Source organism: Erythrolamprus reginae, chromosome 1, assembly GCF_031021105.1.
Source record: "Erythrolamprus reginae isolate rEryReg1 chromosome 1, rEryReg1.hap1, whole genome shotgun sequence".
Classification (NCBI taxonomy): domain Eukaryota; kingdom Metazoa; phylum Chordata; class Lepidosauria; order Squamata; family Dipsadidae; genus Erythrolamprus; species Erythrolamprus reginae.
The window spans coordinates 217,568,147-217,592,841 of record NC_091950.1 but is presented as its reverse complement, the minus strand read 5'-3'; the positions used below and the strand labels follow the sequence as shown (position 1 = coordinate 217,592,841).

General features: G+C 43.3%; 1 protein-coding gene across 24 annotated transcripts in view; it reads right to left on the bottom strand.

Moving 5' to 3' along the window:
• SPAG16 (sperm associated antigen 16) overlaps window positions 1-24,695 on the bottom strand; it is a 295,145-nt gene that overhangs the window by 130,025 nt on the left and 140,425 nt on the right. For 18 of the 24 annotated variants that reach the window (XM_070732193.1, XM_070732195.1, XM_070732200.1 and 15 more), the window contains one exon: window positions 16,929-17,114. The exons of the other annotated variants lie outside the window; for them this stretch is intronic. In XM_070732193.1, the coding sequence (XP_070588294.1) occupies window positions 16,929-17,114 (186 nt within the window). The remainder of the gene's footprint in view (window positions 1-16,928; window positions 17,115-24,695) is intronic. 24 annotated transcript variants of the gene reach the window in all.

The window sequence follows — 24,695 nt, the reverse complement described above, 5'->3', positions numbered from 1 at the left end:
CTGCTGTATTGTCTGGCCATCAGGACTCTGCTGTGAAGTCTCATAGCCTGCCTGTTGGGAAGAACAGGTTTTTCTCTGTGTTTATTTTTCAAACTATAAAGTGCTTTTGCTTTTACCAGCGTGTCTGGCTGCTTTTTCCAGTTGGTGTTGAAGTCTGGGGGCACCCAGACAGAACAGATAGCCTAGAGAAAAGGAGGGCCAGAGGGGACATGATAGCTGTATAGAGGTATATGAGGGGTTGCCACAGAGAGGAGGGGGCCACTCTATTCTCCAGAGCACCAGAGGGCCAGACGAGGAACAACAGCTGGAAGCTGACCAAGGAGAGATTCAACCTAGAAGTAAGGTAGAACTTCTTGACGGTCAGAGCGATCAATCAGTGGAACAACCTGCCTGCGGAGGTTATGAACTCCCCAACTCTGGACACTTTCTCTTTTTATTTAAATAATTTTTAATTGATTTAAAAATATATACATCTACACATTTACAAAACATTAAAAAAAAGAAAGATACAAACCAAACCAAACCAAAACATATATAATAATAATAATAATAATAATAATAATAATAATAACAACAACAACAACAGTTGATTAATTAATTAAATACAATAAATAATATTGAGTGACAACAATGACAGTAAACAAACAACAAAATATATATTGTTTGTATTCTCTTGTGAGGAGGAAAAAATAAACAGTCTCTTCTAGTATCAAATTATTTTCTGGTGAAAAAACAATTGGTATTCACTGTTATTCCTTTTGGTTATCAATGTCTTTTTTGTTGTTGTTATTTTCTTAGCCGCCTTCGTACACTCCTAATTGATTAATCTAACTTCATACAAATTTTATTTTAACAAAGCACACTGCATATACAGTGGTACCTCATGATACGAACCCCTCATCATATGAACTTTTTGAGATACAAACCCAGGGTTCGGAATTTTTTTGCCTCTTCTTACGAACTTTTTTCACCTTACAAACGTGCCAAGCCGCCACTGAGATTCCCCGCCTCCGGACTTTCGTTGCAAGCCACGTGCAGGTTATTGCGATCCTGGGATCCCCTTAGCCTCCCCTCCATGGGAAAACCCACCTCCTGACTTCCGTGTTTTTGCAATGCTGTAGGGGAATCCTAGGAGGGGAATCCCAGGATCGCAAAAATGGGCGCTCTGCTGGGCAGAGTAGGGGAGGAGAAAGGTGTGGGGGAGATGAGGAGAGAGAGGTGGGCAAAAACGGGAAGAAAAGGCTCATGGAGCTCAAGGGAGGAGAAAGGTGTGGGGGAGATGAGGAGAGAGAGGTGGGCAAAATGGGAAGAAAAGGCTCATGGAGCTCAAGGGAGAAGAAATGTGTGGGGGAGATGAGGAGAGAGGTGGGCAAAAACGGGAGGGAAAGGCTGATGGAGCTCAAGGGAGAAGAAAGGTGTGGGGGAGATGAGGAGAGAGAGGTGGGCCAAAACGGGAGGGAAAGGCTCATGGAGCTCAAGGGAGAAGAAAGGTGTTCACCTCAGCTTTGTCTGGCCGCCGCTTTTTTTTTTTAAGCCTTAATATTTTGGATTCTCCTAATGGGCTTGCACGCATTATTGGCTTTTCCATTGATTCCTATGGGAAACATTGTTTCATCTTATGAACTTTTCACCTTACGAACCTCATCCCGGAACCAATTAAGTTCGTAAGACGAGGTATTACTGTATATTATATTTAATCTGTTATATCAATTTTTTTTTGCTATTGTTATATTTTAATTTAAACTTTTATTTCTCCTTTTAAACCAATCATAAAAAGAATTCCATGTTTTATAATAATCAGAGTCTTTTTTGTTTTTTAATTTAAGGGTTAAATCATCAGATTCTGCACAGTCCAATTTTTTTTTAGGTATTAGTGAATCTTTAGGTGGATTGGGTTACTTCCAGCATTGGGCTATTGCCATTCTAGTTGCAGTCAATATATGTACCATTAAATAATATTTATATTTATCTATTTTTTTATCTATAATTCCAAGAAGAAATGCTTCAGGTCTTCTATTTATTTTGATTTGTAGCATATTCGTTATCCACTTTTGTATTTTGATCCAATTTTTTTTTGGGGGGGGGGCAGGTCCACCAAATATGATAATAGGTCCCTGTGTGTTCCTTGCATCTCCAACACTGTGGATTTATCCCAGTACAGTGGAACCTCGACATACGAGCAGCTCTACTTACGAGCTACTCGAGATAAGAGCTGGGAGGGGAGCGACATTTTTGTTCGTCCCCCGAGCTCACATTCGGGATACGAGCGCCAAGGAGCTGTCTCGGCTTCAGGAGACAGCTCCTTGGCGCTCATATCCCGCGTGTTTTAAAAGGTTGCAGCTGGCCTGGGGGGCTGGGGGGGGGGGCTGGCAAGCCCCCCAGGCCGGCTGCAACCTTTTAAAACACGCGCGCCGCTTCGCAGCTGTCTCCTGAAGCCGGAACGCTAACTTCCGCATTCGGCTTCAGAAGACAGCTGCAAAGCGGCGCGCGTGTTTTAAAACGTCAGAGCCGGCCTGGGGGGCTCGGGGGGAAGCCCCCGAGCCCCCCAGGCCGGCTCTGACGTTTTAAAACACGCGCGCCGCTTTGCAGCTGTCTTCTGAAGCCGAACGCGGAAGTTAGCGTTCCGGCTTCAGAAGACAGCTGCAAAGCGGCGCGCGTGTTTTAAAACGTCAGAGCCGGTCTGGGGGGCTCGGGGGGAAGCCCCCGAGCCCCCCAGGCCGGCTGCCACATTTTAAAACACGCGCGCCGCTTCGCAGCTGTCTCTGAACGCTAACTTCCGCGTTCGGCGGCAGCGGGTTTTTTTGTTGTTGCACGGATTAATTGACTTTACATTGTTTCCTATGGGAAACAATGTTTCGTCATACGAGCGTTCTGACTTACGAGCCTCCTTCCGGAACCAATTAGTCTCGTAAGTCGGGGTTCTACTGTATACATTTGTGCTAGTCTTGCCGGGGGGGGAGGTGCCATCTATATTACATTTTGTACAGGTTTTCTGTAAATGCTGTTGATTTCGTTATATCCCATTTATCTAAGTTTACACTGTAGCCAAAGTTTCTACATCCATCAGCTATGTATATTGTTTTTAACTATATAATCCTCCATTTTATAGTTTATTTATTTATTTATTTATTTATTCAATTTCAGTTTAGCAAGTATTTGTAAATTTTGGAAATCATTTTCTTATCTTGGTTTAAAATTATTTTATCAAGTTCTACTCCTTTTTGTATCCCGTTTCTTTTATCTTCTTGGGATCTTGATTTTATTTGGTTGTATGGCCACCAATCCATTATTATCCCACTTTTTTCTAATTGCTCCCTTGTTTTCAATTAGCCTCTTCCATCTAGTAACTGATAGTAATTGAGCATTTTATTTAAATCTTTTGTGTTGGGATGCATTATCGCCTCCATACTAGAAAACCATTTCGGGGTTTGTGAATAATGTGCTCTTTTGATTCTGGTCCATACCTCATATATTGAGTTTCTAATAATATGCTGTCTGAAATATTTATGAGTTTTATCTTTCTTGTCCCAGAGAAAGGCATGCCACCCTATCATCAAATCATGCCCTTCTAATGATAATACAGTGATCCCCCGGTTATTGCGTCCCCGACCATTGCGAATGGGCTACATCGCGATTTTTCAACCCGGAAGTAAAAACACCATCTGCGCATGTGCGCCCTTTTTTCCTATGGCCACACATGCGTAGATGGTGTTCCCCGCCGGGCAGATCAGCTGCTGGGCGGCTTCCCTGGGTCTTTCCCCTCTTGCTGGCGGGAGGGCGAGAAGCCCCCACCCAGCACCTGCTCGCCCTCCGTTCGCCCACCCTTCGCCCGGCCACCCGCCATTTGCTCGCTGCTCGCCCGGCCACCCGGGTTCGTTTGGCTTCGGGACTCAGTTGGGAAGCGGCACGGGTGTTTTAAAAGGTCTCCGCCGGCATGGGGGGCTTCTTAGCACCCCCCCAAACCCGGGTTGGGGGTTCGGGGGTGGTGGTAGGAAGCCCCCCATGCCGGCGGAGACCTTTTAAAACACCCGTGCCGCTTCCCAGCTGAGTCCTCAAGCCAAGCGCAGAAGTTAGCCTTGAATCCCTTTGAATCCCGCCGCTTCTGCTGGATACGGGTGATGGGCGGGGCGAGCTGCCACAGCCCCTGGCTTCCGCGCCGCTCGTCCCACCCACCGCCCGTATCCAGCAGAAGCTGCTGGATTCAAAGTGCTGGGGTGGGGGGCTGTCGGGACACCCCCCACCCCAGCACTTTGAATCCCGCCGCTTCTGCTGGATACGGGCGATGGGGGGGCGAGCTGCCACAGCCCCTGGCTTCCGCGCCGCTCGTCCCACCCACCGCCCGTATCCAGCAGAAGCTGCTGGATTCAAAGTGCTGGGGTGGGGGGCTGTCGGGACACCCCCCACCCCAGCACTTTGAATCCCGCCGCTTCTGCTGGATACGGGCGATGGGGGGGCGAGCTGCCACAGCCCCTGGCTTCCGCGCCGCTCGTCCCACCCACCGCCCGTATCCAGCAGAAGCTGCTGGATTCAAAGTGCTGGGGTGGGGGGCTGTCGGGACAAGCCGCGCACAAAGGCCGAGGCGAGGCTGAGCAGGAGGAGAAGCCAACCAGCGAGGCGGTGGGCTGGGAGCCGCAGGTGAAAGGAGCTCGGGCATCGGAGCGCGGCGCCAGGCATTGTTCTCCGGACCCCGCCCGCTCAGCCCCGCGGCGGCCCTTTCCCTCTCCAGGCTGCGGGCGGGGTCCGGAGAACAATGCCCGAGCTCCTTTCGCCTGCGGCTCCCAGCCCACCGCCTGTCTCCTGCTGCCCGGTTTAGCCAGGACACGAGCGGCGAAATGACTTGGAGGAATGTGAAGCTGAAACCGGCCGGTTTCAGCTTCACATTCCTCCAAGTCATTTTGCCGCTCATGTCCTGGCTAAACCGGGCAGCAGGAGACAGGCTTTGAGTTTTTGGCTGCGGGGGGAGAAGTAGGACTTTCCTAACTCCCTCGCCCCACAGCCAAAACTCAAAGCCTGTCTCCTGCTGCCCGGTTTAGCCAGGACACGAGCGGCGAAGTGACTTGGAGGAATGGGAAGTCCAAATCGGCCGGTTTCAGCTTCACATTCCTCCAAGTCATTTCGCACCCCGCTTTAGGAGTCAGCGGAGAACGGCGCAACTGTTTTAAAACGATCGGAGCTTTCCAATGAGTCCCGAAGACAAACGTGTCTTCGGGACTCATTGGAAAGCCGCGCGGGTGTTTTAAAAGGTCCCCGCCGACATGGGGGGCTCGCTAGCACCCCCCCAAACCTGGGTTGGGGGTTCGGGGGGTGCTAGCGAGCCCCCCATGTCGGCGGCGACGTTTTAAAACAGCCCCGCCGCCCCAATCTTCGGCTCCTCGCTAGCGCTGCGGAAGTTAAAAACATCATCTGCACATGCGCAGATGGTGTTTTTACTTCCGCAGCGCTACTTCGCGAAAACCTGCTCGTTGCGGGGGGTCCTGGAACGGAACCCTCGCAACGAGCGGGGGATCACTGTAATCTTTTATTTTCTAGTTTAATCCAGTCTCTTAGCCAATCTATGATTGATGCGTTATAATATACAGTGGTACCTCAAGATACGAACCCCTCGTCTTACGAACAACTCGTGATACGAACCCGGGGTTCAGAAAAATTTTGCCTCTTCTTACGAACTTTTTTCGAGTTACGAACCGGCGTTCGGAGACTGCTGGGAAGCCGCACGGCTGTTTTAAAAGGTGACAGCTGGGCGGCGGGGCTTCCCAGAAGCCTCCCAAACGCCGGTTCGTAACTCGAACAAAGTTGGTAAGAAGAGGCAAAATTTTTCTGAACCACGGGTTCGGTTTGGGAGGTTGCTGGGAAGCCCCCCAGCCCGGCTGTCACCTTTTAAAACAGCCGCGCCGCTTCCCAGCTGTCTCCCGAAGCCGAACGCGGAAGTTCGGCTTTGGCGTTTGGCTTCAGGAGACAGCTGGGAAGTGGCGCGACTGTTTTAAAAGGTCGCAGCCGGCCTGGTGGGCTTCCCAGCACCCCCACGAACCCCGAACTTTTGCCGAACTTCTGGGTTCGGGGTTCGGGGGGGGGTGCTGGGAAGCTGTCACCTTTTAAAACAGCCGCGCCGCTTCCCAGCTGTCTCCTGAAGCCGAACGCGGAAGTTCGGCCTTGGCGTTCGGCTTCAGGAGACAGCTGGGAAGCGGCGCGGCTCTTTTAAAAGGTCGCAGCTGGCCTGGGGGGCTTCCCAGCCCCCCCGTACCCTGAACCCGTGTTCAGGGGGGTGCTGGGAAGCCCCCCAGGCCGGCTGCGACCTTTTAAAAGAGCAGCGCCACTTCCCAGCTGTCTCCTGAAGCTGAACGCGGAAGTTCGGCTTTGCCGTTCGGCTTCAGGAGACAGCTGGGAAGCGGCGCGGCTGTTTTAAAAGGTTGCAGCCGGCCTGGGAGGCTTCCCAGCACCCCCCGAACCCCGAACTTTTGCCGAACTTCCGGGTTCGGGGTTCAGGAGGTGCTGGGAAGCCCCCCAGGCCGGCTGTGACCTTTTAAAACAGCCGCGCGGCTTCCCAGCAGTCGCTGAAAGCCGTTTTTTTTGCGGGGGGTTTTTTGGTTGCACGGATTAATTGACTTTACATTGTTTCCTATGGGAAACAATGTTTCGTCTTACGAACCTTTTGTCTTACGAACCTCCTCCTTGCACCAATTAAGTTCGTATCATGAGGTATTACTCTATTTCAAAATCGGGTAGACCAAAGCCTCCTTGTTTTATATTGTCCTGTAGATATTGTATTTTAATCCTGGGTTTTTTCACGGCCCAAATAAATTTTGTTATAGTTTTATTTAATTTTTGGACACTTTCAAGAGGAGATTGGACTGCCACTTGGCTGGGGTGCTTTAAGATGCCTCCTCAGGCAGGGGGTTAGACTTGATGACCTGCATGGTCCCTTTCAACTCTAACAATAAATAAAAACTATAAAAAAAACCATATAGAGGACAAAAAGGCATAGTGCAGATGAAACATGGCAAAAAAAGGTTTAGTTCACCAGAAAAATTATACAAGGCTGTATATTCCAGCAATGGGTTGCAAATCCCATTGCAACTGGTTCATGTGCACGCTCATGAGCGTAATGCTTTTGCGTATGCCCACAAGCATCTGGGGTGGATGGGCAGAGCCTCCTGCTGCCACTCCCGATTCATAGATCTGGGCCATACCAATAGCAACCCACCGCTGTTATACTCTCCTCTTTATTTAATCTATATACTGAGTATATATTGAGAGATTAGATTAGAAGAAGAAAAGTGTGTTTTAACATTGAATTTTTTAAAAAGTCAATAACCTACACTGATAATCCTCCACATACAATCACATTTGAACCTGTTGCTAAGTGAGACAGTTGTTATATGAATTTTGACCCATTTTACAACCTCTCTTGTAACAGTTATTAAGTGAATCACTGCAGTTGTTAAGTGAATCTGGCTCCCTATTGACTGCTTGTCAGAGGCTTGCAAAAGTTGATCACATGACCCCGGGACACTGCAACCATCATTAATTGCCAAGCAGCTGAATTTTGGTCACATTATTATGGGAATGCTGCAACAGCTGTGCAGTGTGAAAAGCATTTTTTTCAATGCTGTTGTAACTTTGAATGGTCATTAAAAGAATTGTTTTAAGTCCAAGAATACCTGCATTATGCAGATGAAGTTATTCTGGTATTACCACATGATGTTCAAGGAACACAAAGAAACAAAAATCCTAAGATTATTTTTTAATATAAAAAAATAAATTAACCACAAATAAAGCCTTAGAAATAATGATGAGTGTATAGTACGTCATTTATAATTTCTCCATATTAGGATTGCTTATCGATTGAAAAATAACCCAAAGTCAAGAAATATGACATAGAAAACACTTGGTAGAATAGCACTGAAGACTATAGAAAATATAGTATATTTCTGTATATTCTCGGTTCTCGACCACAATTCGTTCCAGAAGTGTGGTCGAGAACCGATTTGGTCGAGTACCGAATTAATTTATCCTATAGGAAATAATGGAAATGGGTTTAATTGGTTTCCAGCCCCTATTTCCTTTATTTCCTATGGGATAAAGATCTGAGGAAGGGTGGGGGCAGCTGCAATACCGGCAGTTTCGGGGGCTCCTTCTTCCCTTTAAGCAGCTACACCAACTTTCTCCTTCTCGGCGAGGGCGGCTTTCCTTTGAGCAGCAGCAGCGCCAGGAACGTCAGCGGCTTCCCTTTCTCATGTGACGTTCCCGGCGCTGCTGCTGCTTGAAGGAAAAAGTTGGGAAGGAGAAAGTTGGTGTAGCTGCTTAAAGGGAAGAAGGAGCCCCCGAAACTGCCGGTATTACAGCTGCCTCCACCCTTCCTACACCTTTCCGCTCCAAGCTGTAGGCAGTTTCGGGGGCTCCTTCTTCCCTTTAAGCAGCTACACCAACTTTCTCCTTCTCAGCGAGGGCGGCTTTCCTTCAAGCAGCAGCAGCGCCGGGAACATCACATGAGAAAGGGAAGCTGCTGATGTTCCCGGCGCTGCTGAGTGCCCTCCACAAAAGGCTGGGAAACACAACTTTTTAGGAGTCGCGCATTCGTGGGAGGGGGGGAGCGAGGGACGGACGTTTTGTTTCTCTCTGACAGACCAGCTACAAAGGAAACCATTCTACTCCCTCCCTCCCGAAACCCGCCGGCCCAACTGGGACCAAGTTATCTTGCCAAGCGGGCGGCGAGGGAACCCCGTCGTGTTGGGGATCCTGGAAGTGGACTTGGCGGAGGCTCCCCATGCCGGGGACGGCGCCCCAGAGACAGTTGGTGGTGCCCCTCAGCAGGCGGCCGCTCTTGCCCGTGAAGGTAGTGAGGTACTCCATGAGGGGCTCGAGGCACCGTGGCCCGTCTGGACTTAGGAAGTGGGGCGAGTTAACTACTGCGCAGCGTAGGCCGCGCGCCACAGCCTCATGGTGGACTAGAAGCCGAGTTCGGAACAGAAACGGAGAGCAGCACGGCCGGGGGAAGAGAGCGGAAAAAAAAGTTAGGCAAAAAAGTTGGGTCTGACGCCGCCTCAGGTCCCTTCCTACAGCTTGGAGCGTTTAGACTAGAGACATGGGAGGCTGTTTAGTGGGCGGCCAGGATGGGCGTGTCGGATTCCGACTCCCATTCCGTCTCACCCCATCCCCTCAGATCTTATAGCATTTCAGATAATAAACAAAATTTTCTGTGGCTGTTCGGTATCCGAATTTTTGTTCAGATACTGAAGCAAATTTTTGCCGAAAATTTTCTTCGGTATCCGAAATGTACGAGAACCAAAGCGTTCGAGTACCGAGGTACCACTGTATTTTGTACAGAATATAGCATATTCTGATACTGTGATTTGTCTGTTGACTATCATTGGATTCTGAAGAAGCAGTGCTGGAAAATAGTCCTGAAAACAATATGGATAGCCAAGAAAAGAAACACATAAATCATCCAACGAATCAATGCAGAGTTCTCACTTGAGGTTCGAACAACCAATCTCAAATTAGCATCTGCAACAATTGCTTCTCTCTCCTTCCTTCAGTCTCCTGAAGCCAAACTGATTTAAAAAAAAAAACCCCTCTGTTTTGTCTGAACACAGTAGGGATAGGGATCTGATGAGAAAGGAAGCACAAGAGGAATAAAAGTGTGATACAGAAGTGAGGAAGGCAAAGGGTTAACTTGCAGAGAACTAGGCATTCTTCATTTGACTTGTAATTTCAAGCGACTTCCTATTAATGCTTTCAGTTAATGTTGCCTATTATTAGTGCTGTGCAGAAAAATTCTTATAGTTTTTTCTAGTACCTGTAATTCAGTTTGATGAAAGAAAATTTGCTTTCAAAGTTTTTCTAAAAGGAGTGAAGTATATTCAAAATTGCTACTCTGTCTGCTTACTCATGAGTAATTTGCATTAAATTAAAGTTGTCTGCCAGCAAAGAATGTGGAGGAGTATCTTTCAGCCAATATTCACACCGTTCTCTCCCTTCTTCCATCCTTTGTCAGCTGCCAGAGCCGAAAGGTAACATATAAAATCAAAGAGAAAATAATAATAATAATAATAATAATAATAATAATAATAATAATGAAATAACAATTTTCTTGCCTTTAATATAAAGGCATAAATGATTAAATGTAAAAAAAATCAAAGCAATCAAATACAGATAGTCCTCATCTTAGGATCACAATTGAATACAAAATGTATATTGTTAAGTGATGAATTTATTAAGTGAGTTTTGCCCCATTTTACAACTTTTTTTGCCATATTTGGTAAGTGAATCTCTGCAGTTGTTAAATTATTAATATGTTTGTTTAAGTGAACCTGGTTTCCCCATTGCCTTTGCTTGTCAGAAGGTCGCAAAAGGGGATAATGTAACTCCAGGACACTGCAACCATCATAAATGTGAATGTAAATCATGTGACCATGCTACAATGATCTTAAGCATGAAAAGTGGTTGTAAGTCCCTTTTTTCAGTCAGTCACTACGAACTATTCTAAGTCAAGGATTACATATATATATTTGAAACTAAAATGGCTTGTTTGCAGTTTGAAAAACATTTTTTGATCTTTGAAATTAATTTGGAGAAAATGATTATTGTGACCTTTTGCATATAGATGATTCCAAAAGGGGAAGATTACAGAGAATAAGTCAACCCCCTTCTCTCTATGTCAGCCCCTCATGTACTGCAAGACAGCCATCACGTCACCCCTATTCATTAAGCTAGTCATAAGTAGTTCTCTTTGGTTCTTCATATGATTTATCCTTAGTTATTTTATTCTGCACTATTTCTACAGTCTCAGCATTTTTCCCCATTGTGGTGACCAGCATTTGATGCAGTATTTCAAGTATGGCCTCACTAGTGCAATATAAATCTTCCTTCCTTCCTTCCTTCCTTCCTTCCTTCCTTCTTTTCTCTTTCCTTCCTTCCTTCCTCCCCCCCCCCACTCAAGCAGAATTCCTACACTATTTGAAACAGATGGCAGTCCAATCTCCCCTTGAAGGTTTATTGATTTGATTTCTACGCCACTCTTCTCCTGAAACTCAGGACAGCTTACAACAAGATGGCAGAAATCTGTATAAAATTACAACTAAAAATCCCCATAGTTAAAAACCAACCAACCAGATTGCAAGTGTTCAGGCTCTCACAACCTCCAATGTCAAACTGTTTCACTGGCCAAACTCGATTCCTGCAGCCATTCTTCATATGTTTCATTTTCCAGACCCTTTATCATCCTGGTTTATCAAGAGTTTCAATGTCTTTTTTGTAGTGTGGTGAACAGAACTGAATATAGTACTCTAGGTGTGGTCTGACCAAGGCTTTCTAGAGTGGTACCAGTACCTCTCTGGTCCTTGTATCCCTCTATTTATGCAACTCAGGACTGTGTTGGCCTTTTTGGTTGCTGCTGCACACTGCTGGCTCATATTTTGGTGGCTGTCCACCAAGACTCCGAGATCCCTGTCACAATCGCATCTCTGACATGGGCCAGTTCACCCCCCAGCACCTAGGGCAGTGATAGCAAACCTTTTTTTCCTCGAGTGCTGAAAGAGCGTGTGCACATGCTATCGTAATTCAATGCCTGGGAAGGGCAAAAACAGCTTTCACCTCCCCCCAGAGGCCCTTTTGAAGCTGGAAATGGCCTGTTTCCCAAATTCTGGTGGGCCCAGTAGGCTCATGTTTCATCCTGCCCAGGCTCCAAAGGCTTCCCTGGAGCCAGGGTAGTGTAAAAATGTCCTCTCCCATCCCCGGAGGCTCCCTGGAAGCCAAAACCACCATCCCAGAGCCTTTGTGTAAGCCAAATATTAGCTGGCCAGCACACATATGCACATTGGAACTGAGTTAGGGCTACGGCTCATGTGCTTTGTGTGCCACCTGTGGCACCTGTGCCATAGGTTCGATGTCACTGAGTTAGTGTAACCTTCTTCTGGCCCTTGGCACTTCACTGGCCGACAATTCCCGGTAGCATTGCAGCCTCAAACCCATGAGCTCAAGCCATCCACGCCAGTGTGCTACCCAAGTCTGGCTTTTTTCTTCCCTATTTTAACTTGTGCTCCTGACAGGTTTTTTGTGATGTTGTTTTTGATAGGTGGATTGTTTTTTCCCTTTGTGTAAAAGTTTCTATGTTTCACTGCTAGCTCTTTTTTGTGAATTTTGTGAATTACAGTGATCCCTCGAGTTTCGCGATCTCGATCTTTGCGAAACGCTATATCGCGATTTTTCCACCCGATGACGTCACTCCCTTCCTTTCTCATCTTTCTTTCTCTCTCTCTTTCTCTATCTTGCTTCTTCCTCTCTCACACTCTCTTCCTCCCTCTCTCATCTCTTTCTTTCCTTCTCTCTCTTTCTCTATCTCTCCCCCTCTTGCTCTCGAGCGGCGGGCGGCACCCAGGGAAGGTTCCTTCGGCCGCCCAGCAGCTGATCTGCTCGGCAGCGCAGTAGCAGCGAGGAGCCGAAGATGGGGTTTCCCCTTTGCGTGGGCAATGGGGAAACCCCATCTTCGGCTCCTCGCTGCTACTGCGCTGCCGAGCAGATCAGCTGCTGGGCGGCCGAAGGAACCTTCCCTGGGTCTTCAACTCCCAGAATTCCCCGCTGCCCACGCAAAGGGGAAACCCCGATCGTGCACCGAGCGGCGGACAAGCGGCAGCCGGACAAGCGGCGGACAAGCGGCGGGCGGAAAAGCGGCGGCTGGACAAGCGGCGGACAAGCGGCGGCCAGAAAAGCGGCGGCCGGAAAAGCGGTGGACAAGCGGTGGGCGGACAAGCGGAGGACAAGCAGCGGGCGGACAAGCGGCGGGCGGACAAGTGGCGGGCGGAGAAGCGGCCGGCGGACAAGCGGCGGGCGGAAAAGCGGCGGGCAGGCGAGCAGGCAGGCGGCTCCTCAGCTGCTGGGCGGCGGAAGGAACCTTCCCTGGGTCTTCCCAGGTGCGGAAGTAAAAACACCATCTGCGCATGCGCGGCCATGGAAAAAGGGGCGCGCATGTGCAGATGGTGTTTTTACTTCCGCACCACTACATCCCGAAAAATCGATTATCGCGAGGGGTCTTGGAACGGAACCCTCGCGATAATAGAGGGATCACTGTACTTTTAGTCTATTCCTCTTATTTATATATAAAGAGACCAACCCTCTAAAATATGCTTTAGATGTGTCCCAAAGTGTTTTGCTCTTTTATTTTCTTGAACAAAAGAACACCATTTCTTTTTTTTACATATGATCAAAATCTTTTTCTTGTAATATTTCCAATCTTAATGTCCATCTAAATTTTCTACTGTTTCCTTTCCATTTCATCACTATACGATTATGATCTGCCCAAACATTAATATCAATATCAACTTTTTGTATTCGACTAAGCAGATCCAAGGTAATCCAAACCATATCAATTCTAGTTCAAGGAGCGTTTCTTGCTGAGTAAAAAGTAAATTGTTTCTCTTTCAGATGCCTATTTCTCCAAACATCCACCAAATTCCATTCATCTACCATATTAAAAAATGATTTAGGCAATGTCCTCTTTTTATGTCTATTTCCTTTGTTAGTCTTATAATCCAAGTCAGGCTTTACTATCGCATTAAAATCACCCAGTATACAACCCAGTCATCATTGATTCCTACCCCACTAAGTAGATATCCTTCACTCAATTCTTTTAATCCCTTTTCCATTGGAACTTATTCTTTTGGGGGAGGTTCACAATCACTTGCATCTCCTTTGAGCCTTCCTCTGTTTGCTCAAACTTCTGGCAATAAAATAATTCAGCTTTACTGACTGAGTCTAATCTGTATCTTTGTCCTTGCCAAACCAAAAACAAGCCTTCTGGGACCAGCCATCTAAAGTTGATTCCTCTTTGATGTAGTTTTCTTGTTAAAATTGGTACTCTCTTCCAAGATCTCTTACTTTCCTTGGCACCTGTTTTAAAACAGTGATTTCTTTTTCTTGATATTTAAGAGTAGCAACTCTCAGCTTCTGAAGTATTTGAGTTCTTTGTGTCTTTTTAGTGAATTTAACATGGACTTCTCTTGGTAAGTTGTGCCTCATGGCATATCTAGTGCTCACTCTGTAAGCCTTATCAATATTGATCAGAAGTTTCTCTTTATGTTCTTCCGTTGTTTCTGCTAAAATGTCACCTAGAATTTCCTATAAATTCTCACCTTTTTCTTCTGGTATATTCTGAATTCAGCTCAATTCACTTCAAGGATTACGGAAGTCCTCTTGTCTTTTTCCTCTGTTATCAATTCTTCAATCTTTATGTCATGGAGCTGAGTCATTTCTTCCACTTTTTGTATACGTTGTTCATTCTTATCCATAATTTCCTTCATTTCCTTCACTTCTGCATTTACTTGATTTAATTTTTTAATTACTTGATTTAAATTTTCTTTAACAAAATTAAATTCTTGATTTGCACTTTCTCTGTCAATTTATCATCTTGCCTGTATAGCATTTTTAATTTCAGCAAATTGCAATTTCTCTGAAACACTTGATGTCGGTGGCAGTGTATTTGAAGAATAGGGAGGTTTCTTTGCAGCCATTTTGTAATCTAATCAGTAAATTGTAATCTAATCAGGTAATAATGCAATGGGATGGGTATACAAACCCTGTGTCAAGAACACCCAACAAAAATTAAAACAAAACAAAATTAAATTTAAAAATCCAGTAGTAATCCAAAGTGTGGTTAAACATACCTGGCGTTCAAGAGAACATCCAATAAAAATAAAAATAAATAAAAAATAAATCCAAAAGAATCTAAAATAATAGGAAAAAAAAGAAAAATGAGAAAAAAAACATTCCAATAATTCCCAAGAGAGGGAAAAAATCTTTTAAAAAATCAAAGAAAAGGTGAGCTCAACAAATATCCACGAAAAAAAAAGGAAAAAAGGAAAAAAATCCACCAAAAGAAAAATAATAATTAAAGTATAGGAATAAAAAAGATAGGAAACATTTATAAAATAATTTTTAGAAAAATTTATATGTAAAAATAAAAAAATAAAAAGACACTTAAATAGTTATAGTTATATAAATACAACTATAATTCTAAAAAAAGCTTCCCTTGCTGTACCTACCAAATTCAAACTCTAAGTCAAAAGGATAACATCTAAAAAATAAAAAGTAAAATTTAAATACAATAAGGTTACAAAAAGAAATTGCTATATTAGATCTGTGTGTAGACTTAATATACACACAGAGAGAAAAAATAGTCTTATCAAATTTGTAGAAATTTGTAGCCAGCCACTCATAGTCACTCCAATACACAATTAACAGAAAGAGATACTATTCCACAGTGCTTTTCCCACTGCTAAACCGGAAACTGCTAGTTTGGTATCCCCACGCCTCTTTCTTTTTGCAGAATCTTTAAAAAAATATTAATAAAAGCAAATTCAGTTATATTTCCACCTTCCCAAAGTAAGATTTAAATGAAAAAGAAAAATAATCTTTCATGCTTTTAGAGCCTCTCTGCTGCCACATCGCCCCCCTCCCCGAGGCTACTGGTGACATGTCACCTCTGGACAGCTGTAGGTCAGGGGACTGGCTATCAGCAGGATTTTGCGATATCCTGCAAACCACCAGACATTCCCTTCTCTCACCCGACCCTCCAGATCAGGATCAGTCCCCAACTGGACTCCCAAACAGCTGCAGTTCGACAGGCTATTCCAGAGCTCCGGAAAAGATGTTGTGTCGCCTCAGGCTACGGCTCCATCCCCCCAACCCAATACATTTGATAAAAATTAAGAAGCCTTCCTTCTGATCATAGAAAAAGTGTATAAGGGATCAATCTACTTACAAAATGAAACGTGTTTTTAATGGCCTGTCATATAAGTTATTGCAGGGGCAAATGAAGAAGCAGGATAGATCACTACAATTATTCTCAGCTTCACAATCTAGGGCTGTAACCATCATTATAAGTCAACCTAAAGTTTCATATCTGCACGACCAAATTAGTGCCATTATTTACATACTGGTAATTCAAGCAAGAACAACAACAAAACATGGAATATTATGGTATTTTTAAATATATTACTAAACTGAAACACAAGATGTAAAAGGACATGATATATTGTACTTACAAAAGGCTCTACTGTATTTCTCAAATATATCATGGTAGCAAAAGCAATTTATAGTAGAGAAAATCAGGAGGAATTAAGATAATCTATACCAGGGTTGTCAAACTCGCGGCCGGTGGGCCGGATGTGTCATGTGCTATCACACCCATCCCTGATTTAGTGAAGGCGAAAAAAGTCATGGTACATCACATAACACTGCAGTTTGACACCCCTGCCCTACACAGTATTGTTCTGCATCGAATACTTAGTTCATTAAATGGGCAGTAATTGTTCGTGACAAATCTTTGCAAAGTAATGGTTTTTTAAAGCAATATTATATACTAAATAGCTGTTTTCCTTGCGCTGATGGGTGATAGCAACCTACACTCTTGAGTTCTAATTCCTTTTGCAATCAAGTAGTTCTGACTTTTCTTAAACTGATCTGTGCCTGCTATGTGATGGGGGAACAGGGTATCGGATAAAGAGTCTGAACTCTCATCCATTCTTGCTCTGTTATGCATTTACTTAAGAAGCCAGCAATTATTTATTAAGGTGACCTAAATATGCTTTTTAAATTTAAGGATAGAATAGCATTCTATAATTATTTTTTGTGCCTGTCGGTCAGGTTTCAATTCGTGGCAACTGCCTGGACTGCTATCTGCAATTTTGTTAGTAAATAAGGTTTTTCAGATGTGATTTGCCACTGCTTAAGAATGACTGGTTTAAGATCAGCCAGTTGAATTTATGCCTAAGGCAGGACTAGAAGTTATGGTTTCCAGTCTAGTCTGATTTATAACCTAACTAGTATACTAAAGCGGTTTTCTAAATTATTATTTGTTTTGTCTAAAAACGCCACCTTTTTCTCCCCGTTTAAATTTACACATGTTAAAAAAACAGATTATAACAACCACATACCTGTTCAGGTCCCAGACTTTGCTTGTTTCATCCATAGAGGCTGATGCAACAAAATCACCACATGAATGCCAAGAACAATCCAACACTGCATAACTGTGACCTTCTAGTTTCAGAATGCACCCACCCTTCATGAAGTCCCATACACGAACTGTTTTGTCTCCACTTGAAGTAACAAGTTTGGATCCACTGTCATTGAAAAATATAAATTTGATTTAGAAATTTAGGAAACATCTTACACAGCTGTTCAATTAAATTTATCTCTCTCTCTTTTTTTAACATAATAAAGCATACTGCTTTATAATATAATTTACATTTGTATCAGAACTTCTAATGAATAAAATAAATGCCAGTTGTTTTGCTGGATCTTATTATTTACAGATTATCCATGTTTTCTTCCATTTCGTTTCCTGATTTGGTTATATACTGATCTTCTTAAATTACCTTGTTTCTGTCTCTTTGTACAAACAGCAAAGGTTTGTCTGTTTTTCCCCTTTTCCCATTTTCTTTTGAATGTGTATACAGTATTAAAGTTTTAGATTTTTTTTTATTTATCCAATCATACCACCTGTCCCAAGTACTATGGAATTCTCTGTTATCTCTATCCTGTAGCTCCTGTGTTAATTTGCTCATCTCTGCCATCTCATATACTTTAATTATCAGATTTAGTGTCGAAGGGGGAGTTTCCTGCTTCAAATTTTGAGCATATATAAGTCTAGCTGCCATTGTTAGGTATAGTATCAGGTGTCTGTCATCCTTGGTGGTTTTGTGCCTAATTATACCCAATAAAAAAAGTTCTGGTCTTAGTGGGATTTTTCCCCCTATAATTTGTTTGAGGATATTCCCTGACTTTCCTCCAAAATTTCTTAACCACTGGGCACTTCCACCACATATGGAAATATGTTCCTGGCTTTTCTTTACATTTCCAAAGTCTAGGGTACATTTTAGCTAATTAGGTACCTATAAAACATTTTATATAAATTTTCCTTGTATGGTACTGAAAGCATGATTTATAATTGGATGTCAATAACTTTCATCACTCTTCTAAATTTATAGTGTATCCAAAGTTTTGGGCCCACACAACCATGGTGCCCTTAACTTCTTCCTCCACTAGTTCCTGTTGTAAGAGATACTTATATATTTTGGTGATTAAGTTTTCATTGGATTCTAGAAGTATTTTATCTACATTATTTATTTTTTGAAATCCCTGTTTATTTCTGTCTTCATTGTACCTTGATTTAATCTGAAAATAATGAATCCAATCTATGATAACCACCCCTTTTTGTTGTAATTCATGTTTTATAATTAATAAATTGTTTTCATCCAATATTTGGTCATAGTTTATTATTTTATTCATGTTCATTGTGTTTGGATATATTACGACTTCAGTGGGCAACATCCATCTTGGAATTTGTAGGTATTGTGATTTTTTTAATTTCTCAAGTCAATATGATGAAGATGTCCATTTTTCATACTACTAGTATTATTACTACTGTTTATAAATTATTTTCAAATGCTCAAAGAAATATAATATTTTATATTTATACTTTATGGGAATATACTGTTGATTGGAAGCTGTGGGAAAGGTTGCCTCATCGTGTTTAAGTAATAAAATACTAAAGACAAAGCAGAGTAAGGTGCAAGCCAAACAGGATGGAAGCAGAATTCAGCTTAATCAGCCCAGTAATAAACAGAGAACTGGTTCTATTTTTTAAATATAGGCTTTCAAGAAGGAAACTATTTTTTATACTTAAAATGTGTAATAGTTTAAACCAAGCACACACACAATTTTTAATATTTAGAAGTTATTTCCATTACAGTATTAAATTCTTAACAACATCAGCACTTCCCTGAAAACCATTTGTTTAACGAATTGGAAAAATAAAGAAAAAAAATGCAAATCTAGTTAAATAGATGTACATATCCATCTACATGTATTACTACTGTTACATAAGATTCATATAGGAGTTTAATAAAGTCTGATTAAAAAGAAGTTTAATCAATTTTCTGATTAAAAAAGAATGCATTTATTCTTAATATGCCACCTGATTCCAGGTAGTTTACAATATAGTATTGTAACAGCACATTTTATGTGCTGTAAGCTGCCCTGAGTTTTCAGAGAGAGGAGGCATATAAATAATTAAATAAATAATAAATAGATTTAAAGCCAATAAAAATAATACATCAAAATAATAAAATCCATTCATATAATAAATAAATAAGCAAATATTGTATTAAAAAACACAAATCCATGTAATTAAATATTTTAATGACATAAACAAAAAAATAGGAATGTTTTCTGAAAGAGGATTGTTTTAATTGTCATCTGAAACATTACCAAATAGGACATACCTAAATGTTGGTGCATGGGGGAGGGGAAGGAGAAATTGTTCAGCTATTTAGGTCCAGGTTGCTCTGCTTTCTTTTATGGTGAATTGCTAGAGCTCCCTCTTCCTATGATGTTGTGTAAATTAGACATTAAGAAAATAATTGTGACCTCTTATTGGCAATCAGTCCACTTCCCACATAAAAGGGGCTATCTTGTTAAATTAATTCAGGTGTCAGCAACCCATTACTCTGGAACCGCATGTGGCTCTTTGGGCTCTCTGCTGTGGCTCCCTGTTGGGTGATCTCACTATTGGCTGGCTCCACCACTCATCCTTCCCTTCCAGTCACTCCTCACCTGGCCTGAGAAGGTAAAGGGAATGGTGGGGAATGGAGAAGTGGCAGGGGCTGATTCGCTAGTGCCTCAATCTTGCTGCAATTCTTCTGGCCCATATTGGTACTCGGCATGCCTTGGTTGCTTGGGGAGGAGGGGATGACAGAAAAAGGTATGGGCACGCAGCACCTAGTCACAGCTTTAAATAATTAATAATAATAATTTCTTAGATTTGTATGCCGCCTCTCTCTGTGGACTCGGAGTACGGCAACATACAAATGTATGGCGGAATTTCACTGTCTAGTGGATACTTTTCAATGAAATCTGGCAATGTCACCGCTCCACTGGAGGAGTAAAGCAGCTCAGAGCAGTGGGAAAAGGGAGCTGACCCCACTAAAGCGTACATGCTCAGGGGGTCAGGCTCAGAGAAAGCTGGAACATCCTCGCTAAAGATGCTCGCCTGTCAGCCAGTCTCACCCACCCCCCCTTGGAAAGTTGAGGCTGGGCCAGCCTGGCAGCCAGCTCACCTTGAGCTCCTTTTCAACTTTTTTCCTTCTTGGCAACTTTTTGAAAATCTGGGCTAGCTGAGGAATGGGTAGGAGCCTTCTCCTCCCCCTCCATCTCCTCTCATGATTCCCTGGCTAGCTGTGGTGGGGCTGAGAGAGTGTGCACAAGCAGGGAGACCCTCCTCAAGTGAAAAGACACCTGCCCCATGTGTGCCTCTGCTGTACTTTGGCCGAGCCCAGCCAAATTAATTAAGGACCTTTTTAATTATGTTGTTATCGGATGAAAAGTCCTGAAAACTTGTATAACTTTTTTGTACAGTAATTGACTTGGCTCTCATATATCATTGTGAAACTATGGTAATTTATTCTTTAGTAAGCTACTGCAACTATTATTTTAAAAATAAATTAAGTCAATATTTTGACACACCACTCAAATTAAAAAATATATTAATCTTTAGAAAACTGCATATGTTGAAATTGGAACTCCAGCCGTGCCAACTTTAAGACTTGTGGAGAATTCTGAAAGTTGAAATCCATAAGTCTTAAGGTTGCCAAGGTTGGAGTTCCCTCCCTCCCTCCCTCTCTCCCTCCCTCCTTCCATCCATCCATCCATCCATCTACTCACCCACCCCTCTCTCCCTCTTCCTCCCTCCTTCCCTCCCATCTTCACTGAGTGCTTCAAGGATGGCCTCAATAATGGCATTTACCACAACTGCATCTCGTGTGGCCCACACGTAAGAAACACCCCAGGAGCACAATGTGCCTCAGATGGGGGGGGAGGGGCACTAAGTTGCAGAACCAACCACAGTTCCACAGCAACCCTGAGAAGAGGAGGCAACAAAACTAGCTCCAAGGCCCCTAGAAGGTGCATTTTGCCAACTAGATGGGACTGTAGCTGGAGAGGGCCCACTTTATAACTGAACCAGTAGAGATGAGAATGGGAAAGCATTAAGAGACTCTGAGTTTTATAGTATGCCAGGGAGGGAGAGGCCCCTCCTATTTCAACTGTCTTGGCTGTAGAAATGGAACCATAAAATGAATTGGAGGAGGAAGATTTTAAAGATTCAGCAGAAAGTGACCAAGGAAGAGGAAAAGATCCCAAAACCTGGTGGTGAGAGAAACCAAAGGAATAGGGAGCTGGGGGCAGAAGGTCAAGAACACTCAAATAAGTTAATTCAAAATCCCAAAGAAATACTGGGGCTTGAGAAAGACTCTGATGCGCTCCTGCCCCATCACTTCCTGGATTGTAGTATTGAAATCTTTCTTGGAACTAAACTCCTGAAGCCTGAACATTACTCAATGACTCCACATGAGCTAGGAAACCTTCACACTTTCAAGAACTTAAAACGTGGATTTATCCAACCAACAAGACCATGAGTGGCAGTCCCAATTTTGTTCTGGGAGAAGAAAGATGAGACTGTTTGTTTATGTGTTAAGTATAGAGGGCTAAACAAGGTGTACATAGAAAATATCTAACCACTGCCCCGATGAAGGACATGTTTGTGCATTTAGCTAAAGTAAAAATCTTCACTGTTAGACTTGCAGGAAACTTACTACCAGGTGCAAATTAAGGAGGGTGGCAAATGGAAAATTGTGTTTAATTTCCACCTGGGATATTTCCAATTCCGGGTGCTCCCTTTCAGCTTATAAGCCCTCCTCCCCCCCCCAGTGTTCATGGAACTGACCAATAAGGTGCTATGGGCACACATGGGCCCATTCCCAATTGTTAAAGTAATTACTGTAACTGTAAAACTGGAGTTGCCCAAGAACCTCAAGTATACTGTACTGTATTCCCTTTGCATTTCACAGCAGTCTGTTGAAACTTGAAACTGTATCACTCCTTCCCCCAGCACCTCATACTCTTCCTGTACCACACTGATTGAAGGGAAGCAGCATTTTGAAGTTAAAGAAATTCTAGATTCCAGGAAATATTAGAGGGAGAATCCCATTGCCTGGAAACATTTTCCCCCTTTGCAGTCTGAATGTGTGCATGCTAAACATGTTCGGACACCTAAACTCCTCCAGACTTTCCACAGAAAATATCCCAGCAAACACTGATGAGACCACTGTTTTTGGCATGATGTATTGTATGTTTTAACAGTAGTTGTATAAATTCTCTCTGTCTGACTAATGCTTCTGTTACAGGGGGGCGAATGTCAGCCAACCTTTTGTTTGCTGCCATAGAATTGGGGGAGGGGAAAAGGAAAAGCTTACATTGCAGCTTTGCAACTGCTGTTATCTCCAAGGCCAAGTCTGTTGGCTCTGGTGTGCAGTTGCCTAGCAGCAAGGGGTTTGGGCTGTATATGTTGTTTGAAGGTGCTCTGTTTGTGAGAGTTTGTCTCATAGCTTGCTTGAAACTATCTGTTTTCAGTTTGCTCCAAGTAAAAGTACTGTTCTCTAAATCTATGGAGCCAATACATTTACTTTCCTGGGATATGAACAGAAGCAGCCCTGACATTAAGGGAATTTATCAAATTTGCAGACAACACTAAGCTAGGGGAAGTAGCCAACATTTTAGAAAATCCTCAAGGATCTTGACAAATTTGAACAGTGGGCAAAAAAAATATCAGTAGATAGAAAAATGCTTTACACTTAGGCAAGAAAAATGCACATGTATAGAGTAGGTGATACTCAACAGCAGTAACTGTGAGAGGGATTTAGGAATCTTAGTAGACAATCACTTAAGTATGCGAACCAGCAGAATGCTGCAGTTGCCAAAAATGCAGTCCTTGGTTGAATCAAGAGAGATAGTATCAAGATCATGTGAAGTATTAGAACTGCTTTTTACTACCTTTGCAAGACCATACTTGAAACTGTATCCAGTTCTGGTTGTTGTTTTAACTGTAGAATATAGACGGCAGAATAACAGTTGGAAGGGATCTTGGAGGTCTTCTAGTCCAAGCCCCTGCTCGAGCAGGAGACCCTATTTCATTTCAGATAAATGGTTATCCAGTCTCTGTTTGAAATATTTCAGTGATGGGGCACCCACAACTTCTGAAGGCAAGCTATTCTATTGGTTAATTGATCTCACAATTAGAAAGTTTTCAGTCATTGTTTCTTGTGTTGCTTTTTGGTGCTTTGGAAAATAGCTTGATCCCCCTAAATACTAAAACAGTACTATCATGTTGCCCTTTGTCCTTCTTTTTATTATTAGATATACCCAATTTCTGAAACCGTTCTTTGTACTTTAGCTGCTTAATCATTTTTGTTGCTGATTCTGTATCTTTATTGACACAGCACAGGATTGCATTAGCTTTTTTGGCTGCTGCCTCATACTGTTCACTGATATTTAAGTGATTGTCCATTAAGCAATCCAAGATCCTTCTGGCATAAAGGGATAGAATCAAGATTATGTGAACTTCTAGTACCCCTTTTCAAAGCCTTAATAAGACCACACTTGGAAAGAATGCAGAGAAAAGCAACAAAAATGATTAGATGAGTGGAGGCTAAAACATACGAAAAACAGTTGCTCTTTGTAGGAGCTTCTCAAATACTGTATTGGAACAATGTTATCCAGTCTTTCTTTTCATTATATTAGACATACATATTTCCTCTAATTGTTCTTTGTATGTTTGAGGGGCTCCTACTAGTACGAGAGGGTCAAACTATTTTCCAAAGTACCAGAAAACAAGACAAGGGGCAGTGGATGGAAACAAATCAAGAAGAGAAACAACCTAGAACTAAGGAGAAATTTCCTGTCAGTGAGAATAATAAAACAGTAGAATGACTTGACTTCAGAAGTTTTGGGTGCTTCCTCACTGGAGGCTTTTAAAAAGAGACTGGAAAATCATTTTCTGAGATGGTATAGAGCGGTGATGGTGAACCTATGGCATGTGTGCCACAAGTGGCACACGGAGCCATATCTGAGGGCACACAAGGCTCTATATCAGCTACAGCGCAGATGTGATGCTGGCCAGCTGATTTTCAACCTTCCTTTCAATCAATTTTCACCAACCCCAGGGTTCAGGAAAGCCTGGGGATGGTGAAAAATGGCCCAATAGCTTAACCGGAAGTTTGTTAGGTTCCCAGGCTTCAGGAGGCTTTCTTGAACCATGGAGAGAGAGAAAAAACCCAGCCCAATGGGTCTGGAAGGCGAGGGGGGGCAGTACGAATCTCTGAAGGGAGCTGATTCCAGAGGGTCAGAGTCCCCACAGAGAAGGCTCTTCCCCTAGGCCCCGCCAAGTGACATTCTCTAGTTGACAGGACTTGGAGAAGGCCGAGACTGTGGGACTTAACCAGTTGCTGGGATTCATGCGGCAGAAGGCGGTCCCGCAGATAATCTGGCTCCATGCAATGTAGGGCTTTATATGTCATTATCAACACTGTGAATTGCATCCAGAAACCAATCGGCAACCAATGCAGTCCACGGACTATTGGAAAAACATGGGCATGTCTAGGAAGGCCCATGATCGCTTGTGCGGATGCATTTTGCACAATTTGTAGTTTCCGAACGCACTTCAAAGGTAGCCCCATGTAGAGAACATTGCAGAAGTCGAACCTCGAGGTGATAAGGGTGTGAGTAACTGTGAGTATAGACTCCCTGTCTAAATAGGGCTGTAACTGGTGCATCAGGAGAACCTGGGCAAATGCCCCCCTCTCCACAGC